Here is a 23,209-nt window from a genome sequence, read left to right as displayed (position 1 = left end):
GGAGGATTACAAGTTTGAGGTCAGCCTCAACAATTTAGAAAGACCCTGTCTCTAAATTTAAAAAAAGTAAAAAGGGCTGGGGATATAGCTCAGGGGAGTGGTAGAGTGCCCCTGGGTTCAATCCCCAGTAACACACACACACATGCAAATAAATTTTTTTTTTTTTAAATCCGTATTTGGGCTAGGGCTGTAGCTCAAAGGTAGAGCGCTTGCCTAGCATGTGTGAGGCACTGGGTTCAATCGTCAGCACCACATAAGAAAAATAAAGGTGTTGTGTCAACCTACAACTAAAAAATAAATGTTTTTAAAAAATCCACATTTACTGATGTGGAAGATATGATGATCTACTGTTTGCTAAAGAAAAACGGGTTGCTGAAAAGCATATCTAGCATGATCCTACGATAGTAATTAAAAGTCAGGTTTAATTATTTGTTCTATATGTGTACTGAAATATAGAAAAGCCTGATACTAAGACCTAAGTAGCAATTATATCTGCCCTTTCATTATTTTCTGTAAGGAACATGGAGTATGTCTATAATCAATAAAGAAAATAACTGTAAAAGAAACTAACCAGGGCTGGGGAGACAGCTCAGCAGGTAGAGTGCTTGCATGTACATGTACAGGTCCTGGGTTCAATCCCCAGCACCACACCAAAAAAAAAAAAAAAAAAAAAAGAAAGAAACTAAACTTTATTTATTTGTTTATTTTTATATGGTACCAAGGAAACTAACAATAACAACAACAACAAAAATCCTACAGAAATCTCTCTGTTGCAAAGAGTAGCTGCAAAGGATCTCCTGCAACCAGCTGAAGTCTAGAGAGGAAGGGAAAGATGGAAATAATAATCAAAGCAACATTCCCTAGCCAATGTCCTTGCCTCTTGGAAGCCCTTGTCTGACAGCATCGTGCCTGCACCTCAGAGCCACTTGTGAGGGCAGATGGGCAGGTAGGATTGTTCCCTGAAAGCAAAGGAGGTTTCTTGCCAAAAGACCGACAGTAGCCAAATTTGGCAGATCCAGGACTCCAACCCAAACCAGCCACGCCCCAGATGAGCTCTTTTGTAAAAAGCCTCAGGGTCAGAACACAGAGTCTGACTGTGACCTAGCATTTCCACTCCTCAGTATCCACCCAGAGAAATGAGAACATGTTCATACGATAGCAGGGTCATTCGTAATAATGCATAAAAAGGTCCATCGTGGATGGATTTTTAAAATGCAGTGTATTCATACAATGGAATAATATTCAGCAATAAAAAGGAATGAAGCCCTGGATTTCCTTGTTCTCAGATTCTGAAAACATTATGCTAAGTGAGAAAAGACAGACACAAAAGACCACTTATTATATGACTATGTATCCCATATGTCCAGAAAAGGCAAATCCATAGAGATAGAAAGTAGACTGTGGTTATCTAGGGCTGGGCAGAATGCAGATGTTAGGATGGTAATTACTAAGGGGCACAGGGGTTTCTTCTTGGTGTTTGGTGATGAGTGCATAATTTCATGAATATACTAAAAGCCACTGAATTGTACATTTTAGGTGGGTAAATTGTATGGTAAGTGAAATGTATTTCAACAGGGCTGCTAGAAAAATTTTTAAATAAAATAAAAAGGGGAACCCTTATTAATAAATACCCCCAGCACATTTCCACCTATTAGCACATGCACATCATTTAGGAAGGTGATTCCCCCCCAGCCAGGCTCGAGCCTCAGAACCTGCTATTCTCCAGACACCAGATGACAAGGTAGCTTCTTGACCTATGCCAGGTTAATTTTTTAATCTGGGACTCAGGATGCCTAGGTTTAACTTCCCAACTCTGAATTTCCAGAGCACAGAACATGTTGACCGCCTCTGGGTTACTTCTGTGGTCACTGGGAATAGCTGAGGCCTCAGGCTACCAGGGCAGGGCCTCCTGGGGGCTCTGTGGCAGGGACACCTCTCTGCCCAGTGAGTCACCAGACGCTAATCCTCTATCCCATTCTAGGGTGATTGCTGTTCTCTGGCCAGGCTGTTAGAGCCACCCTCCAGGGGTTCCAAGCATGAGTGTGATCACGGTTGGCAAGAGCTTGGGGAGCAGGTGCCCATGCATGGAGGGGCACGTATGCCAGGGCAATCTCTGTGAAAGACAACCAGCAGTGCCCAGCTGAGTCTAAACCCACAAACATTTTGCCCCGGCCACTGTACTCCTGGGGAGTTCTCTGGCAAGTGCATCCCTGCCTGGGCACAACGAAGCACTGTCTTCCCATGAAATGATATTCAGCTGCTAAAAACAAAAAAACATGAACATGAGGAATCCCTGGCATTGAAAAAAAAAACTACAATAAAACAGCAAAGAAAATAACCACAATCATACAAGACAGCAAACTGCAGTTACGAAGAGCATCAGCTAGGTAGCAAGACTGCCTGGGTTCAAACAGTGTCCCACCATGTATTTCCCAGGCTCAAGTTCTCAGAGGCTGGGCTTGACTCTTTGGCAAAGTGCCAGTCATCTAGGGATCTCTGTGCATGTTCAGCAGGCCCACCCTCCCGACGATGCAGCGCAGGGGTTAAGCTGGTTGTAGTTCATTTGGCTCCGTCCTGAGGGCCAACGTGGGAGGAGGCCTGGAGGTTGTGGAACAGGTTTGTAACCTCGCTGTGAAAATCCCAAAAAGGAGGCCCCATGCTTGTGTATGCAAGGAACCTTCTGGAAGGACACAGCCCAGGGCGCAGTGGTGGGAGGCCTAGTTTTACAAGTCCCACTTACACTGAGTTTGTTTTATTTTGTTCATATATTACTTACAGATTATAAAATATATGCATTTTTAAAGCTTGCCTTTATAACACATAGGATATTTATTACTACGTTATTCATAACAAGGTTAGAAAATACAATTAAAATATTCCTCAAGCACCATGAGGTGCAGCTCAGGGGTACAGAAACTTACCTAGAAGGTGCCAGGCCCTGGGTTCTACAACCAGCACTTACACCAAGAAAAGCCCCTCGAGGAGAGATGAATGAATAAATCCATGCATATCATTTGATGAAATATAAATGCAGTGAACTAAGATATTTTTAAATTTATTTATTTTAGTTAGGTATGCATGGGAGCAGAATGCATTTTGAGTCACTGTCCACAACTGCAGCACAACTTTTCATTTCTCTGGTTGTACGCGATGTAGCATCGCACCGTATGAGTGCACAAAAATTGTTTTAAAAAGGAGTGCTCTACTTGTGCTGATGTGGAATGACCTCCCCAAGATGTTCTCAGAAGAGCAAAACATTTTAAAAGAGAATTTCTCACTTGATTGGAAAATTAAAAACATATATATGTTGGGCTGGGCATGTGGCTCAAGTGGTAGCGCGCTCGCCTGGCATGCGTGGGGCCCGGATTCGATCCTCAGCCCCACATACCAACAAAGATGTTGTGTCCGTTGAAAACTAAAAAATAAATATTAAAAAAATTCTCTCTCTCTCTAAAAAAAAAAACACACACACACATATATGCTACATTGGCTTATTTTAGAAAAATGTGGAAAAGACAGAAGTGGAAGGTCCTCTCCAGAGGCAATCCTGTTGGTGAGTTATGAGCTTCCTCCCAGGCATGTATGTGTGTGTGTGTGTGTGTGTGTGTGTTAGGGAGCTATAATCCTACTCCATACTGTGCTTTTTAAATGTAATTCCAGAGCAGGAGCACTTTCCCACGTTATGATGAACATCCTCCAGTTAGCTGCCCAATCCATTGATATTCTGCCACATCCCCAGGGGAACCTGGGCCTTGACAAAGACAGTACCTGACCTTTCTTAGTACACACCCAGTACCTGCTGGGTGGTGCTCCTTGGAGGAAGGCCAGGTGGCCATTTTAGCTAAACAACCCAGGTTACCATGTCAACAGGAATTTTTTAAAAAGCACATTAGATATGTTGGGTGCCAGAAGAACGAGGTTTGGAAAACTGGGCTGTTGTCTCCCTCTGAAGTCACCACTGGCAACAGAGCCTGCTCGGGATGAGCTAGAAGAGTGGACGGTGGAGGGCTACATCCGTCCACAGGTGGTCAAACTTCTTACCAAGTGACCTCTGTACCAGAGTCCAGGGAACAGCAGGATACATCCCCTCGCCTTCAGGTGGGGGCTGACTCATAAAGAACAACATCAGAGAATGTCAGATGCACCCAGAGATCTGCTAAGAGCCCTGAGGAATCTGTGGAGAAGAGCTAGGAAGGGTGCCAGGCTCAGTGGAGCACGCCTGGATCCTGAGGCCGAAGGATTGCAAGTTCAAGACCAGCCTCAGCAACTTAGCAAGGCCCTAAGCAATTTAGCAAGATCTTGTTTCAAAATAAAAAAATAAATAGGGCTAGGGATGTAGCTGAGTGGTAAAAGGCCCAGGGTTCAATCCCCAATAGCAAACACACACACACACACACATTACATATATATATATATATGCAAAATAATCAAAAATCCCTCTTAGTGGCACCCTGTCTCCCAGAGACAATCACCATTAAAGGTTGGATGCAAATTCCTCTTCTAAATAATTGTTGCTACACAAACACTAATACTATTTTTGAATAAAAATGAGATTACAATTTCAACTTGTCTTTGTACTTAACAACATATTTTAAAAAAATAGCTAGGGGCTGAGGCTATAGCTCAGTGTAGAGAATGCTTAGCATATGTGAGGCCCTGGGTTGATCTCCAGCAACCATAAAAATTTTTGAAATGTTTAAATAGCTATGATTTTATCATCTCTACTATGGATCAGCACTGTGCCAAAGGCTTTTCAAAGATTTTTATTTTATTTTATTTTTATGATGTTAGGATTGAGCCCAGGGTCTCAGGAGTGCTGGGCAAAAGCTAGACCCCTGAGCCACTCCCTCGGCCCCTGAAATACGTATAGGTATTGTTTTTAAGTCTAATCCTACGGAGGCACATCTTCCTTTTAATGTAAATTCATCATTCTGTTAGGAGGATGGGCCCCTCTGGGTGCGCATTTAGAGTTTGAGCTATCTGGACACGCCTTCCCGCTGCCCTTCCTGAGGGACTGGGCCGGCCTTAGAATGGGAAACAGGATGAACAGCAACCTGCCCTTCAGGGGGCCCCAACCCCAGAGGAGACAGGCTATTTCTGGAGCTGTCTGCCCTAGGGTGACTTAAGCCAGAACTCTGGCCCTAAAAGGAAAAATTTACCCCAGTGTCTGCAAGAACTAAAATTATTAATATTCTAAAAACAGACTAATTCTGAAGTTATAGAAGAATGCTTTAAATTGCAAATCCTGAAGTGGTACTTAATGTGCTAATAGATACTGTTTGTAGATTAAGTTACATGAGGATAACAGTAATGATTTTTTTTTTTTTTTTTGATGTGTGTGGTGCTGGGGACTGAACTCAGGGCCTATGTATGCGAGGCAAGCACTTTGCCAACTAAGCTATATCCCCAGCCCAACAGTATTGCATTATTTAAATAATTGGACATTATTACACAATGTCCAATAATGTTTGCCTTGCACCCCCACCCCCACTTTATTCCAGTTTTGCATATGTGAACAGAAATCCCTAATAAAATAAATACCATTTTCCTCAATCCAGAAGAACTCTAAGCCCCAGCTTTTTTGACCATGATCAACATAAGAATATCTTACACAATGTCCCAGTACCCACACATATGCAGGGGTGATATTAAAATATTTAACACAAACTTGGACAAATGTAGAAGATATTTGAGAATTTGTGGAAAGGTTTTTTTTCCTTTTTCTTTTTCTTTTCTTTTTTTTTTTTTGTGTGTGTGCTAGTGCTGGGAATGAACCCCAGAGCCTATACGTGCTAGGCAAGTGCTCTACCTCTGAGCTGCACCCCCAGCCCGTAGGAAGAACTTAAAAACCATTAATTTTCACAGGCAGTGATCCATTGGTAGGGCTATAAGCTAAAATGTGGGAACAGAAAGATAAATCACATTTATTAAGCACCTATAGTGCAATGTATATTAGGTGTTGTTTCAAAAACAATGATTAGCAAGAATTTATTCTATTCTTCAGTCAAAACCCCATAGGATGGCTGTAAATGTTAAACAAGATAATTTTTTTCATGCTCCTAAGATATGTTTCTAAGTAGCTTATACTTATATTTCTAAAGGCTTATACTTTTTTTTTTTTACTTCAATGCTTGTGCTAGATAAATGTAGACAGACTCTTAAAAGTCTGCAGAAAATTGTTAATCTCTTTGTACTCAATACACAGCCTAGTGACAGATACATAAATAGGCAACCAATAAGTGCAAGTTTAGCCAGGTATGGTGGTGCATGCCTATAATCCCAGTAACTCTGGAGGCTGAGGCAGGAAGATGGCAAATTCAAAGCCAGCCTCAGCAACTTAGCGAGACCTTGTCTCAAACAAAAAATAAAGAGGGTTGGGGATGTGGCTCAGTGGTTAGGCACCCCTGAGTTCAATCCCCATCAAATAGATAAATAAACATATTAATATATAAATGCTGGATTAATTAATTGATGTAATCCAGTGCTTAATCTTGCACTACCCAATGGTTTTCAATAAAAGCATCTGGTTAAATAAATTCTTAAAAATATTAACAATGGGTACATCATCAGAGGCTAATCAATAACCAACATTTGTGTGTGGGGAGGTGGGGGGTAGGAGGTGTGTCTGGTAGACCCCCACGTGTGATGGCTAATACAGCATCCTATCCTCATGCATAGTACAATACTATATTTTGAGAGAGAGAGACCACATGCACATAACTTTGATTATACTATATTGTTAAACTTGCTCTATTTTATTATTGGCTATTGCTGTTACTTTTATTTTTTTTAGTTGTAGATAGACACAATACCTTTATTTTATTTATTTACTTTTATGTGGTGCTGAGGATTGAACCCCAGTGCCACACACTTGCTAGGCAAGCGCTCTACCACTGAGCCACAACCCCAGCTCCTGTTGTTAATCTTCTTTGTACCTATTTACAGATTAATCTTTACCATGTGTATGTGCATAAAGGAATGAACAGCCTATGTAGGGTTAAGGACCATTTGTGGTTTCATACATCCACTGAGGGTCTTGGAACATACCTCTGAGGATAAGGGTGTACGTATCAAGAAATATGTACAATCTGGGCCAGGCGCAGTGGCGCACACCTGTAATCCCAGCAGTTGGGAGGCAGAGGCAGGAGGATCGTGACTTCAAAGCCAGCCTCAGCAAAAAGTGAGGCCCTAAACAACTCAGTGAGACCCTGTGTCTAAATAAAATACAAAATAGGGCTGGGGATGAGGCTCAGTGGTCAAGTGCCCCAGAGTGCAATCCCTGGTACCAAAAAAAAAAAAAAAAAGATCTATGTACAGATGTACCACAAAATATTTACACTTTGCAGGGCTAATGCTTTCTATTCTGTTTTGTTTTGCTCCATTTCTTTAAAAAAAAATTTGGTATTCTGAGCATGAGCAATTGATACATTCACCAAGTTTATGTGCATGAATGTGTACATGCTTGTGTTCAGAAAACGAGATCTTTACAATGTGCAATGCTCTCTGATATTTTCTATTTTATTCTGTTTTATTCCATTAAAAAAAAAAAAAGGTTAGCAAGACTCAAAAATATTTTTATACACGTGTTTTGGGTCCTGAAGAACTATATTAAAAACGCTACTCTAAGGTGATGAAGCTGGTTTTAAGCCAACAGAATCTCTCAACAGGCAAATCCTATGATCCAGAATTGAGAACATCAGCCAGGGCTTGGAACCTGGGAAGAACCCAACCAAGGACCTCAGCGACGACCCATCCCCTGGGGCAGGCAGGCTGGGTTCCAGAAGGTGGAAGAGGTAGTTTGCTCACCTTGAAGTGGAAGGAGCTGGCTGGGGACCCACTGGAGCCGTTCTGCTGACTTTTCTTTAGGTTGCTGTAGTAGTTATTAACCTTAGCATTGCCATTGTGGTTGGACCCGGGGTCCTCGGTGATGGGGCAGATGAAATAGCCTTCATCATCATCGCTGTCTGCTTCAGATTCTCCGTCGTGGCCAGCCCTGGAGGATCGGCCACCATCAACGCCTTCCAGGCGGAAGATGAGGTCTTCATCTGCCATTTTCCAGGGGTACCCGTTTTATCCAAGGAGTGCACGGTAGAGCCAGAGTTACTGGACCAAGGCAGCAGCAAAGGTCCTGCAAGAGAAGCAAGAGCCCAAGGGTGGGTGCTGGTATCCAGGAGCAGAGCGGGCTGGGCACGTCACCCTGCATGCATGCTGCTGGCCATGGCAAGGAGCAAAACCTAGAGGTATATTTTGGGGAGGCAGCTGGCAGCATCCAGGAACACCATGGATGTCCAAACTTGTCAGCCCAGTAATTCTGCTTCTAAGAACTCTAGCACTTGGAAATGGGGGAATGAGAACTGCATCTTAAGCACCCAGAGTGATCCTTTTAGAGCATTAATTAGATCAAGTCCCTCCTCTGCTTAACGCCCTCCAGCAACTTCTCTTTGTATTCATAAAAAAGATCCAATGCCTTATTAAGGCTCTAAGGACTGCGGTTCCCTGGCCCCAGGCCCACTTCTCCTCGGCCTTGGCTATGCTCCAGGGACAGAGATTTCTTTCTGTGAACAGTCAAACGAATTCCCACCCCAGGGCCTTTCTACTTGCTGTTCCCTGTCCCCAGAACAACCTTCCCATAGAGGGTTCTTTCTCATCATCAGGATCCCAGCTCAAAAGTCACCTCTTGCTGCACATGGTGGTGCACACCTGTAATCCCAGCAACTCAGAACGTTGAGGCAGGAAGGTTATAAATTTGAGGCCAGTCTCAGCAATTTAACGAGTCTATCTCAAAATAAATTTTTTTTAAAAAAGAGCTGGGGATGTAGCTTAGTGATAAAGTGGGTCCTGGGTTCAATCCCTAGTACCACCAAAACCAACACCACCAACAACAACAAAAAAAAAACCCACTGTCACTCACCCTGTTGTATTTTGTTCACAATTATGTTCCCAAGCTGAAGTCATCCTGTTTACTTTTAATAGTCCAAATGCCCACCAGTGCCTTAAAGAGAGCCTTGTACACAGAAGGCACCCAACACATTTCCCTGAAATGAATAAGCCCTCCTAAGATTGTCCCCTGTAAAGCAAAAAAGACTAGCAGTCCCATGTGTCCATCAATGGAGCCCTATTACATATATTGCAAAGGACAAGCTCCGAGACCCACAGAATGCCAAGACAGCAAGATTGTAGAATAGAACCTCTCATTTACAGCCAATTGATTTCTTTTTTTGTGGTTCTGGGGATTGAACCCTGTGAGCTCTACCACTGAGCTACATCCCCAGCCCTTATATTTTATTTTATTTTTATTTTTTTGGGTGGGGTACTAGGAATTGAACTCAAGGGCATTCGATCACTGAGCCACATCCCCAGCCCTGTTTTATATTTTGTTTAGAGAGACAGGGTCTCACTGAGTTGCTTAGAGCCTCGCTTTTGCTGAGTCTGGCTTTGAACTTGTGATTCTCCTGCCTCAGCCTCCCGAGCCACTGGGATTACAGATGTGCACCACCATGTCTAGCCTTTATATTTTTATTTTGAGACAGGGTCTTGCTAAGTTGCCCAGGATGGCCTTGAACTTGCAATCCTCCTGCCTGAGCCTCCCAAGTAACTGGGATTTGTGCCATCACACCAGGCCTGCTGACTGATTTTCAACAAGGGTGCTAAGATAACTACATGGGAAAAGAAGAATCTTTTCAACAAATGGGCTGGGATAATTGAATATCCACATGCAAAAGAATGCAATTGAATCCCTTCCTTACACCATGCAAAAGTCAACTCAAAATGGACCAAAGACTAAATATAAGAGCTAAAACTCTATTATAGAACTCTAATATAGAACAATTTCATGAACTTGGATTAGACAGACTCCTTCAATATGACACCAAAAGCACCAGTAATAAAAGTGTAGATAAATCGGTCATCTTCAAAATAAAAAACTTTTGTGTTTCAAAAGACACCATCAAGAAAGTGAAGACATACTGGCTGGGTGCAGCAGCCGCGCACGCCTGTCATCCCAGCAGCTTGGGAGGTTGAGGCAGGAGGATCGCAAGTTCAAAGCCAGCCTCAGCAACAGCGAGGCACTAAGCAACTCAGTGAGACCCTGTCTCTAAATAAAACACAAAACAGGGCTGGGGATGAGGCTCAGTGGTCAAGTGCCCCTGAGTTCAATCCCCAATACCCCACCCCCCTAAAAAGACAACCTGAATAAAAATTGGCAAAGAGTTTGAAAAGATAGTTCTCGAAGGAAGATATACAATGGCCAATAAATAGATGGAAAGATGCTCAGGATCATTATTAGCCTCTGGGAAATGCTAGGGGAAGTCACACCTACCAGGATGGATATATTTTTTAAATTGGAAAATAACAAGGGTTGACAAAGATGTAGAGAAATTGGAACCTGTCAGGTCGGTGGCGGTGGCAGTGACTTAGCACAAAGCAGCCTCAGTGCAGAAAAGAAACATCAATCAGGAGCTGAAGGAAACGCCTGTCAATCAGCAGGGTCTCCTGACCAATCCTGGATCTCAGCCAGTTTCCCAAGACCAACTCCAGCCGGACAAGGGACTCTAAAAACACTTTTTCCTGTCCCAAGCCCTTCCCTTCCTGCTGTAAGCCCCATAAAATTCCAGTCCAGTCGAGCTCCCGAGGTTTCTTCTCAGACCCTTTTCCCGTCCACTCTGTGGGTCTGATGGAGTTCCACCAAGGAGTGATATCTCAAATAAAGCCTCCCTCAGTGGCCTTTTTAAATCTGCCTCCCTTGGTCCTGGCCCATTGCCTGATCTCACAGAACCCACACACAGGGCTGGTGGGAATCCAACTGGTGCAGCTACTTTAGAAAACATTGTGGCAATTTCTTAGAAACTTAAACCCAGAGTTACCATATGGTCCAGCAATTCTACTCTTAGGTATCTACCCACACAAAAGCCTGTGCACAAATATTCAGAACAGCGTGGTTCACAATCATCAAAAGGAGAAACAACCCAAATGTTCCTCAATGATGAATGAATAAACAAAAATGTGGTATATTCACATAATGCCTCAACATGGACAGATCTCCTGTAATCCCAGAGGCTTGGGAGGCTGAGGCAGGAGGATCCAGAGTTCAAAGCCAGGCTCAGCAACTTTGCAAGGCCCTAAGCAACTCAGTGAGACCCTGTCTCTAAGTACAATACAAAAAAAAAAAAAAGGGGGGGGGGTGCTGGGGATGTGGCTCAGTGATTAAGTGCCCTTGGGTTCAATCCCCCCCACACCAAAAGAGAGAAAAATGAACAGAATTTAACACTCTTATGCAAAGTGACAGAAGACAGACATCAAGACAATTACTGCATGATTCCATTTGTGTGAAATGTCCAGAGAAGGCAAATCCATAGAAACAGGAAGTCACTCAGGGGTTACCGGGGCTGGGTTGAAGAGATAAGGGTGACTGGGGAGGAATGGGAATTGATTTCTAATGGCGATGGCACATCTTTTGAGTTGATGAAAATGTTCTCAAATTGAGTGTAGCACTGGCTGAAGGGCTGTGGATATACTAAAAAAACACTGAATTGTCCACTTTAAATGGGTGGACGGTAAGGTATGTGACTTATGTCTCCATAAAATTGAAGGAAAATAGTCAAGAAAAATGGCTGAATAGTCAAATTTAAAAAAGCAAGTTGAAAAACAGCAGATATATTAGGGTATTAAAAGGAAAAGAAAAAGGATATTTGGGCCTTCATTCAAAAATTCTTGAAGGCTGCCGAGGGGCTATGCTTGCTTTGGAATGAGCAACTGACCTAGGAGCTGGGAGCCAGGAGTGGAGGGAACTTTTCCAAACTGTGTACACTCTATTCTGTTTTAACTTTTTACAGAATTGGATTGCTCTCAACACAAAATAAGACACTAATTAGCTTAAATAAAAAAAATTAGGAGCCCAGCATGATGGAGCACATCTATAGCACCAGCTACTTGTGGGGCTGAGACTGGGGGATGGCTTGGGCCCAAGAATGAGGGCCAGCCTGGGCAACACAGCAAGATCCATCTCTTAAAGAAAAAAATGAAAAAGATGTTTAAAAAAATCTTTTAGACCAATTCAATAGTTGCAATTATTCTCAAGGGCTCCGTCCAAGACCCTGATTCAGCCCTTCCCTAATAGTTATTGAAGCAGGAAATATATTTATATTCTAATTCAGTACATGCCCAAGAAAATAGAAATTAAAATCACAGGCAAGTTCACCTTGCCTTTCTTTGCACATTGCACTCTTGCTACTTTTTAAAAATAGATTTTATTTTTTAGTTATAGTTGGACACAAAACCTTTGTTTTAAATATCTGTTTTTATGTGGTGCTGAGGATCGAACCCAGGGCCTCGCACATGCTAGGTGAGTGTTCTACCGCTGAGCCACAATCCTAGCCCACACTCTTCCTGTTTTCTGTTTCACCTTTGGCTTCTGCTTTTCATTCTTTTTCCTTAATACACTGCCCACAGGTTACGTCAGTCCTCTCCAGTCTGAAAGTCAATGTCAATGGCTGAGTTTGTTTCTTAGCCTCTGGGTAAGTCAGAGTCACCAGCCTGAAGCCAAAGCCAGAGTCTGCTCAGGGCCTGCTGCTCCCCATTCTCGGTTACACCCATCTCTGGTGCTCTCCCCCCACCCCCATCAGCCCTTGGCCAGAGTCCCTGCTGACCAGGACAGCCTGGTGCCTGGAGCTGCCAGCAGGCCCAGCCAGGTCAGTGGCCTCTGGGGACTAGAATGGTGCCAGGGGAGGGGCCAGAACCACAGTTTCAGCCTGCAGGCCCGAGGCAGTGTTGTCCAGTGGTTGGGAGCGCAGATTGAGGAGCCTGGCTGCTGGGGCCACCGTGGATCTTTGCTGGTGGCCTTGCCAGTTAATCCACCATGTCAACTCTCCCATTCTATGGTGGCAGGAGCTGAGGGGAAAGTGGCCTGACTGTGGCTCCCGAGCTAGCTCACAGGGGCCTTAGGACCAGAACCGAAGCCCTTGACCACATCCTGCCAGAGACCTGACGTTCTCCTGACCCCAGGAAACAGGGGCAGCTGCAGGCGAGCAGATAGGACCCTGCCTGGCCCAGGGCCTGTAAATGACCTCGCTGGCCATCCTGGCGCTTGTACACTCAGGTCTCTCTGCCCCAAATGCCCTTCCCACTCATGGGCAGATCTGGTTGTTCCCTCCAAGACACAGCTCAAATTTTGACCTCCTCCAGAAAACCTCCCTTGACTGTATCCTTGTGTACAAACAGCAGCCAGCAAAGAGTACCCACCCCCGGGGATGCTCCCAGGACTCAATGAGACAGGCCAGCGGTGCCTGGGGTGTGAAAGCACTGGCTGTGTTCCGCCAGGGTCACCCCCACTTCCCACTCCCTAAGCCACTTCCTTCCTCCCTATTTTATCATACCCAGAGGCCAAAACGTCTATGTGGCAAACAGAATAATGGGTCCCCAAGGATGACTACATCCCAATCCTTGGAAATTGTGAATATGTGACCTTATATGGTAAAAGGAACTTGGGAGCAGTGATTACATGAAGGGTCTCCAGATGGGAGATTGTCCTGGAGAAAGATTGTGACAAGGTGTAATGCCAGATTCGTGGGACCCCAGTAGACCTCCAGGAGCCGAATCCGATGCAATCACACAAGAGTCTTCATTGCAAGCTCGAGCCTGGACTCACAACCGTTCCCGACACAGCGGTCCCAGGGAGTGAGTCCCGGTCCTTTGTTCAGTGAGATTTTATAGGTTTTGGGGGGGGATACTCTATGCATCACAACATCACACAGCAAATCATACCGTGGGAAAAGTCACACAACAGCTCTTAACATTGATGAGCACATTCACTGGCGGGAACAAGTTGGGTAGGGGTGATTGGTTAGTACAAGAGGGGGATTCCTTTGAACTGATTGGTTTAGGCCACGAGGGGTGTACGTGCTGAACTATATGGTTTCCCAACATGTTATCAACCACCATAAACTACTGGAGGGTCATAGGGCATCCCAGGTATTTTCCCTGTCTCATGCTGATTGGTGGTTGCTGGGGGGGGGGGGGTTGCTATGGGTCTTCACCTAGCCTAACTGAGTCAGGGACACCTGAGTCAGGGACACCTATCACCACAGATCTCTCCTGTTATTTGCAGACAAACAACTCAGCAGGGTAGTTATCTGCCTAGAAAGGCTCTGTGGGTTTTTCCAAGGTCAAGGGTCATGCCCCCTTCCTTAGGACAGGCCTTGAGGTAGAAGCTGCTGTTATTTATTTTCAAAAATGGAGTCACATCAGTTTCTCAAAGGGAATCACGGGCTGTAGACAACAAGAAAGATTTAGGGCTGGGAAAGAGGCTCATGTTACAGTACTTGCCTAGCGGACTCCAGGGCCTGGGTCCCTTCCCCAGCACAAATAGAGAGAGAGAAGGATTTGAAGATGCTATGTTGCTGGGTTTGGAGAAGGAGAAAGGGTATATAAGCCAAGACAGGAAGTCAAGTGGCCTCTAGAAGCTGGAAAAGACAAGGAAAGAGAGTCTCCCCTAAAACTTCCAGAGGAACAAAGCCCCTTGACCCCTTGACTTTAGAGCTTCTACCCCCAGAATTGCAGAGAATAACTTTGCCTTGTTTTAACCCATTAAGTTTTCCATCACTTGTTATAGCAGCAATAAGAAACTAATACAGTCTAGAGAGGTGGCTCTCAACCTGGGGCAATTTTCCTCCTCAGGGGACCCTTGACAATGTTGAAGACACATGACATCCTGTGACACATGAGGACAGTCCCCTACAATGAAGAATTATCTGATCAAAACATCAATATTGCTGAGGCAGAGAAACCTAGCTCTAGGTTCTGATGGAATTTTTATTTATTTATTTTTAAATATATTTAGTTGTAGATGGAATCAATGCTTTTATTTTATTTATTTATTTTTTATGCGGTGCTGAGAATCAAACGCAGTGTCTCATACGTGCTAGGCAAGCGCTCTACCACGGAGCTACAACCCCAGGCCTCTGGTGTAATTTTAAGGGGCAGTCCACAACGCTCTCTCCCTCCTCTCCTCTTTGAAAATGAATCTTGGCTGAGTGCAGAGGTGCTCGCCTATAATCTCAGCAACTAGGAAGGCTGAGGGAGGAGAATTTCAAGTTCAAGGTCAGCCTCAGCAGCTTAGTGTTCAGTACTGCAGGAGGAAAAAAAAAAGTCTCTGTGCCTACCACAAAGACAGGGAAATTAGCTCACTGACATAAGCAAACAGCAACCTACTATGGAAACCGAGGAGAGAAGTCAAATTCATTCTGCTTAAAGGCTCATAAAAATATCTCCACAGTACACTGTGCTATTAAACGGTTGTTGTACAAGGGCTATTTTGTTTTTGAAATTTGAAAAACTACATTTTAGAGTACGAAGCACAAAAGGCTGTAATTAGAGCTTCCTTTAACAAAACGCAAGAGCGCTGTGAATTTTAATGTTTAATCATCTGCTAGACACCCTCCTTGTGTCCCCAGGACACGGTGTTCTCCTGGCAGGTCAGATCTGGAATACAGGGTGTCTGGCTTTCCCCCCGTTGAACTCCATGTTTACACAGCCCTCTCAGTGGCCCGACCACGTGACCAGGTTAAACAAAAGGAGCCTCTCCAGCTCCCAGGCCAGAGCAGGATGCTAGGCACACCCTAGCAGTGCAGTCACCGGGATGAGTAACTGGAGAAAAGCTGTCAATCTCCTCTGACATAATGGGCACCCAAGGCTTGAGAGACCAGGGTTATAACTGCCAGTTTGCCCAGTGGCAGAGCTGAGACTCTGAGTGGGTCAGTATAGATCACCGAGGACCTGAAAAGCACCAAGAACAGACTCTGGCCCAACCAGACCTTTGGATGAACTGATCTGAGTTCAAGTCCCAGCTCAGCCATTTACTAGCTGAGCAACATTGGGCCAATGACTTGATCTCTCTGAACCTCAGCTTCCTCATCTATAAAATGCATTCACCCAACAGAGTGGAGAAAAGAAATGAGAGGGTAGCAAGAAAAAGCCACCATGGCTCAGTCAGATCTCCATCTGCTGGTGATTCCTTGCCCAGCCAGTGAACTCATGTCCCAGTGTCACCTGCAGTTTGGTGGGATCATGTGACCACATGTGGGCCAATGGAAAATGGGCAGAAGTAACTTGCACAAATTCCAGGCCCTGACCAGGCTCTCTTTCACGGCCATCCTGCCCAGAACAGATTCATGGCATTTCTATATCACTTACTATGGAACTCCTCTCCCTGGTCTTTGAACATACTGTCGCAGGTTGTCCACCCTACCCATCCCCTGGCCGGCTCATCTGCTCTCTATCAGGTCTCAGCTTAGATGTCACCTCTTCCAGGAAGACTCCTCTGAATCCCAGGGAGTAGACACTTTTAGTTTCACTCTTAGTAGACACTCTCATATGGGTAAAACGAGGAACAGAGAGATTTGGTACTTACTCAAAATCACACAGAAAGTGTGAATTGGGCTCGACACTAGTGCTGGCTGAATCCAGAGCTTTTAATGTAGTCATCCCTTCCTCCATTAGCAACTCTAAAATCCCAGGGCCATCAGCAGTAGTTACAGCAGCCTCCTCACCTGGGAACTTGTTGGTAATGCAAATGTTTGAGCCTCACTCCAGGGGAATAAATTAAACTCTGTTAGCAGCCCAGAGATCTGCATGACCAAGGCTTCCAGGGGATGTTGTTATGCCCTGAGGTCGGAGAACCTCTGACCTACCTGCAGTTCAGCCACTTTCTGTGCCTTGCTGGTCCTAGCCAGGTCCAGAAAGGCCGAGAGCTGAACTGCGGCTCTGGGGATTCCACAGCCCTGTGGCTTCTAAGGTCAGCAGATCTTCATCTTTTGCTTTATTACCAGTGTATTAGTGACTCACTCCTTTGTTTGTTTGAAGTGTTCTTGTGCCCATCAGCCCTCGCTGCAAGAGTCTGATCCAACAGCACTTGAAAGCCTGAGCCAATATCACCCCCTGTGTAGACACCGCCCTCTCTCTAACAGCTTTCTTCTAGGAGCATTCTCAGTTGGGGTGGGGGCAGGGAGAACAGGACCGTTTATAACTTCTTCATCAGTAAAACTGATCTCTCACAACACAAAAACTGTTCTTAATCAGCCCAGCCAGAGGCTCCTTCTAGGATTAAAGTCCTGATTACGATTACGAATTTTTTCTGTTTGGGGTTCAAAAATTCTACCAGTAATGGCAAATCCTAGATGATTTTGAGCAAGCCCAAGTTTCTGTTGTGCTCTCCCAGGTCTCTCCAACCAGCTCCCCGCGAACCACATAATCAGATGCCAACTTGACTGAAAACTGTACAAGACTTCTTTGGGGAATCTGATCCCGGCAGGATAAAGAATCTGAACAGCTTGGCTGGACAAGATACCCCCCAAAAGCCACATCCACAGATCTCCCAAAGAGCTTACTGTGGAGTCCCATGGCCCCATTCTACTCTGCAGGCAGCCAAGGACCACCAGGGGAGTTGGAGGGGAGGTTTGTCTGTGTGGTCTTCTGGGCCCCTAAAGTTATCTTCACCAGGCCCCGCAAAGGTGGAGTGCAGTAGGGCTGGGTTTGTGGCTCAGTGGTACAGCACTTGCTTAGCCTGCGTGAGGCTAAGCTCCTATTTTAAAAATCCATCCTGAGCACCACATTAAAAAAATAAAGTTTTAAAAAAATTTTAAAAGTAAAGTGTCAAGAGTGGTCCAGGCTTAAGAGAGGCACACACTATCTTCTTCCACTGAAAAGCTTTCTCCACTAGGCTCAGACATCACCTCCTCCAGGAAGCCTTCCCAATAACCCTCACTCCCAAAGGGCGTTCTCATCTCTCACCAACTTCCTCCATATCCCCCACTTAGTCCATCTTGCTTATTAGAGTCTGTTTATGTGGCTGGCTGCCACTTAGGGAGCCTCTGGGAGTCCGGTAACAACTCGGAGCCTCTTCTGTAAAATCTGCTCTCCTGTCGGAGGAAAGGCAAGGGAGCGCTCACGACGTTCTAGGACCCAGAACTCAGGCTCCTAGAGAGTGTCTCCCCAGGGCAGATCTCCTCCCCCCACACACCAAGCAGCCCATCTGTCACGCTTGGGCACAGCTGGGTTGGTCCCCCACAATTCCACGAACGGGCTTACCCGGGAGTCCCCGCCCCCGCGCCACCAGGCGCACGTTAATGCTCGGCCCCCAGGCGCACGTGTCACCGGCGCCTGCCAACACCCCGACTCTCGCAGCCGACGATGCAGCAAGGGCGTACTCACAGTCCCCGAGGTTCCGGGAACTGGGGCCCGTGCAGGCCTCTGGTTCAGGGGACGGGGTAGGGGTTGCGGCTTGAAGCCCCGCAAGGGACAAACAGGCAGCCTGGCGGGCACCCTCTGCGGGGCCCGGAGCTGTCTCTCGCGGCCAGAACGCCGCCCATCGCTTGCCAAGTGCGTTCCTCATCCACGCCGCCGTTAGTGTGCACGACTTCCCCATTTTACAGAAGCAAACACTGAGCGCCTGGGACCCGAGCAACCAGAGGAGGGGCGCCCCATTCTCCAGGCGCGCCGTCCGGGGCCGCGCTCGGGCCGCCGGCTGCACCGGAGCGCGCGGGCCTGCAGAGCCCAGTCCCGGTCCCCACCCAGCCCGCCGGCTGCAGATGGCACCTACCTCCTTGGGGCGGGCAGGCGCGGCCGCCGCTGCCCACGGCCGCTAGGATCCAGAGAAGCTGGCAGAGGCTCGCGGCCCGGCGCTCCAGGGTGCAGGGCGGGCGGGCCCCCCGAGAGTGCCGGGGAGCGGCTAGCGGGGCGCAGGGGCCGGCTAGCGGGGAGACCGCGGGGAGGGCGGACCGATCCAGGGGCACCCGGCTGCGTACCCGGGACAGGAGCGCAGGCGACAAACCGCAGGGCTGGGACAGCTGCACCGCGGGGCGTGTGGGCGTTGGATCCTGGCAGGAGCCGAGCCCGGGAAGGAGCAGATCGGGGCTGGGGCAGAGTCTGGTGTAAGGCAGGAGCGACGGGGCAGGGGCGGGACTGCGGTGCTCACGTGGCCGCCCCCCGGTGGCCGCCACAGAGCCTGCAGCCGCCTCACTGGTCTGCCCCGCTGCTCAGTGACGAGCGCCCCGCCTGTTGAATACACACACAGTGTCAGCATCTAACGCCCATTTGTCATTTGTGGAAATCTCTATAACTAACCTTAGGATACTTTTATGAGAAATGCTTCCCCGCCCCCCATCTCTGCTTTGTAAAAACTTAGGCACATACACCAATTGCATTTCTTTATGTAATTATTTAACCAATATGTCCTCTAGGCGTTCCTTACCAGTCTTGTTTACATTGCTGTATTCCTAACTGAACCCAGGGCCTGGCACATAGTAGGTGCTTAATAGAAGCCTGTGGAATGAATGGATAAATATGGCAAAGTATAAAGAAGAAAAGGAAATGGACAACTGCTGTGAACATTTTGATAATCATGTCCTTCCAGATATTTTTTCTAATGAAAGGATATTTTAGAAATAAAAAAATAACCGTTGCATCTATTGAGTGATCTATTTCATTCCAGCTCCATGCTGACTCTAGAAGGACGGTAGGTGTCATTAGCCTTATTTTACAGATCATAAAACTGAGGCTTAGAGAGGTCACGGACACAACCAGGAAGGGCCAGCTAGAACCAATCCACACTTAGCTGATTTCCAAGCGCTGAGGAATGTAAACATCTTTCCCTTCACTTATGACCCACTTCTAAAGTGGAACCTCTTGCCAAAGGACTTTTATACAGGGCTGGGGTTGTGGCTCAGTGGTAGAGTGCTCGCCTAGCATGCATGAGGCACTGAGTTCAATCCTCAGCACCACATAAAAACAAAGTAATATGTTCACCTAAAACTAAAGATACATAAATAAATGTTTTTTTAAAAAAGGACTTTTATACAGCTGGACTCCTGCAGCTCACCCTCATCCTTCCCCCAGGCAAACCAGAAACCAGGAACTAGAATTCCTCTTCCTCAAGACAAATCATAGAAACCAGAACCCATTTTCCCCAAAGCTAGCCATAAAATCTACAAATACTCCAATTCTTCCCTACTTCTCTGCATGAGAAATGGCCATAAAGAAATTCTCTGACCTACCTAGTTTGATAGTAGGGCATAAGACCCACATTCCAGAAGGGGATCTGCCCCACACCCAACTGGAAGAAATGCTACAACTGAGGGACCCAGAGGACTCCGAGTATTTCTACATGGCTATTAAGGTTTCACTGAACCTCAGCATAAAACGGATACTTTATCCTGGACCTTTGGTCTTCCATCTGAAGGTTCTCATGTCCTGCAAAACTGTGATAGAAGAAATGTTATGGTGTTTCTCCTGTGAATCCATCACCAGTTTTCTTCTTCTTTGTGGGAAGGGTACCTGGGATTGAAGTCGGGGCACTAGGCCACTGAGCCACATCCCCAGACCTATTTGTATTTTATTTAAAGGCAGGGTCTCACTGAGGGTCTCACTGAGCTGCTTAGCGTCTTGCTAAGTTGTTGAGGCTGGCTTTGAACTCACGATCCTCCTGCCTCAGCCTCCTGAGCAGCTGGGATTACAGTCATGCACCACTACGCCCAGCTACCAGTTTTTTCATCAGGATCAAAAAAATTAGGCCTTCAGAGGGAACATGTGAACTTCCCTGCTCAGGCACTGCCAGACGGAGAGGGACAGGAGGGTTTCCAGCAGGGAATGTCTAGCAAAGGGCCACCCCAGTGGGATGTGCAACATAAACCTGCTCCTTGTGCCCCGAAGAGTCCTTTATCAGGATCGCCTCTGTCCTGGAAGGTGGGGGGAGGTGAGGGAGAACCCCCATAGAGGTGGAAGTCACCCAGAGTCCCAGGCAAACACCAAGACCACAGGAAGATCAGAGAGACAGGGACACTGTGGGTATACTGACGTTTGTTCTTTTCCTTCCTCTCATCAATGGGTTGGGAATATGCTTCTGTGGTCGGGACCATCTGTCATGTAGAATGCTTGCTCTGATGTCTTTTGGGGGACCAAAGAGCTGATATTCATAGGAACTTCACTTTTTGTTTGGCTCTGAGGCAACGGCTTTCCAGGATGCCAAGGGTTGGACATGGTTAAGTGTGTCCCCGAGGCTTCCTGTGTGGACATTTGGGACATCTGATCCCCACTCCAAGGTATTAGGAGGGTAGAGATTTAATCTGACTATCTTTAGAGTTGGAGGTGATTAGGATTAGATAATGATTAATGCTGGCAGCTAAAGACAGACAGATGGACACACCACACACACACACGCACGCACGCACACACACACACACGCACACACACACACACACACTCCCTAGCTCTCCTCACATGATACCCCACACCTCCTCTGGACTCTGCCAGCAGGAAGACCATCACCAGCTGCAGGTCCTCAACCTTGCCTTTCCAGAACCTTGAGCCAAAATAAACCTCCTTTCTTTATAACTCCTCCTGTCTGTGGTATTGTGTTACTGGCGAAAGAAAATGGTCTAATTCGAAGGCATTATCCCTTTCCATCATCATCACAACCTTCTGACAGTTTGCACAGAGAGCAATTGAAGTGATTTTCCCCTGCTTGCACAGATAGTTAAGTGGCTGAGTCAGGACTGGGCCCAGATCCCAGTATACACAGGCCGCTTGAGTGTCCTGTCCCTGAGCCTTGACTCTTCAGTATTTGAGGCCTACAAAAATCCAGATTCTCTTGGAAAACTTCAGGCCTTCAGGTTTACCAACTGCAATGGCATCTGCTGGGGGTAGGTTCAAGTTTACAAGGCTGAGGAGGGGGTGACATACAGGCAGCATCTCCTAAGGTGGTCGGAGATCAAAAGAAGAAATGGATCCTGAAGCCCACCAGGGAGTAGTTCACCCTTTGGCATCTGTGTTACAAATTTTGGAAAATACAAGATCGAGAAGATAGATGACAAAATTTTGGTTTGAAAGGCTGGTTCTTTTGGTTACCTTAAGAAAACTCCTTTGACTTTTTGCAAAAGACAAAGTTATTCCTGAAATTATGAGACCCGGGGGAGTTCAGGAAGGAAGGAGGAGGCCAAGGAGGCTAAACTAGTTTTCCCAAGTCCAGGCTAAACAACACAAATGATGGGGGAGGGGGGGTGTTCCATTACCTAAAGCTCTGTGGCACTGGACAAGTTATTTAACTTCTCCATATTTTTATCTGGCCCAAAAGCATCCTCTTTTGCATGAGAATCTTGATTTGTCTGTAGTGGACTAATTCATCCTATTCTTTGTTTTTTAAAATTTATTTTTAGTTGTAGATGGACACAGTACCTTTATTTAATTTATTTATTTTTATGTGGTGCTGAGGATCAAACTCAGTACCTCACAAATGCCAGGCAAGCGCCCAACCACTGAGCCACAACCCCAGCCCTCACTCTGTTCTTAATTCCTGAAAATACCCCTTCCCACTTCCTGAAAATACCCCTTCCCACTCCCTTGGTTGCAAGAGTGGACACATGACCAGATCTGGCAATTAGCATATTCCATCCCTTTAATCCCATTGATTGGTTCAGGGACTAACATGTGACCCAAGTTAGGCCAATGAGAAACTAATCTGGATCTTGTATAGCAACCATGAAGAAGAGATTCTTTCCTTCCAGACTTTTGATGAGTTGGGAGAATGTAAGCAGAGAGTTTCTGGGCATTCATTCTTTTTTTTTTTTTTTTTTGGACCTATTTATTTTTATTATTTTTTGGAAAGAGAGAGAGAGAGAATTTTTAATACTTATTTTTTAGTTTTCCGCCGACACAACATCTTCGTTGGTATGTGGTGCTGAGGATCGAACCTGGGTCCGCACGCATGCCAGGCGAGCGCGCTACCGCTTGAGCCACATCCCCAGCCCTAGGCATTCATTCTTATGACAATTATTTAATAAGCTCTTACTGTGTGCCAAATTTCATGCTAAGAGGTGGGGGAAAGGCCTGCCTTCAGGGAACATTCTAGTGAGGTGAGGAAAGAGACAACAGAAATTCCCCTATTAGTCATTATTCCATGCCATTCTAAACTGTGAGGCAGGCATGCTGAGTGGGAAGCGTTGGAGGCATCAGACTTTCTTTTTTAAAAAAATAATTAAATATAGGAAAAAAATTAAACTACCTTACTGTTACTGTATCCAAGAGGAATAATAAACCCATCACGCTCAATTCCAAGCCAAGAGCCCTGTTCTAAAGCCTGCTGCTCCGCCTTCATGGACAAAGCTCTTCGCTTCAAGTTCTGAGAAAAAAAAAAAAAATCTCTCACCTCATCCACAAGGATTTGGTT

General features: G+C 45.9%; 1 protein-coding gene across 4 annotated transcripts in view; it reads right to left on the bottom strand.

The window, feature by feature from the left end:
* Eef2k (eukaryotic elongation factor 2 kinase) overlaps window positions 1-18,926 on the bottom strand; it is a 59,442-nt gene extending 40,516 nt beyond the window's left edge. For 2 of the 4 annotated variants that reach the window (XM_027948680.3, XM_071605750.1), the window contains exons 1-2: window positions 18,590-18,926; window positions 7,807-8,128 (exon numbers count right to left, since the gene is read on the bottom strand). In XM_027948680.3, the coding sequence (XP_027804481.3) occupies window positions 7,807-8,052 (246 nt within the window). In that variant the 5' untranslated portion in view covers window positions 8,053-8,128; window positions 18,590-18,926. Of the gene's footprint in view, window positions 1-7,806; window positions 8,129-16,402; window positions 16,481-18,589 lie in introns of those variants that run through there. The other 2 variants (XM_071605749.1, XM_071605748.1) reach the window with 2 other exon arrangements.
* Window positions 18,927-23,209: the final 4,283 nt, after the last annotated feature.

The sequence above is a fragment of the Marmota flaviventris genome, chromosome 19 (genome assembly GCF_047511675.1).
Source record: "Marmota flaviventris isolate mMarFla1 chromosome 19, mMarFla1.hap1, whole genome shotgun sequence".
Taxonomy (NCBI): Eukaryota; Metazoa; Chordata; class Mammalia; order Rodentia; family Sciuridae; genus Marmota; species Marmota flaviventris.
The sequence above is the reverse complement of the archived record's forward strand: the minus strand, read 5'-3'. Positions and strand labels throughout refer to the sequence as shown.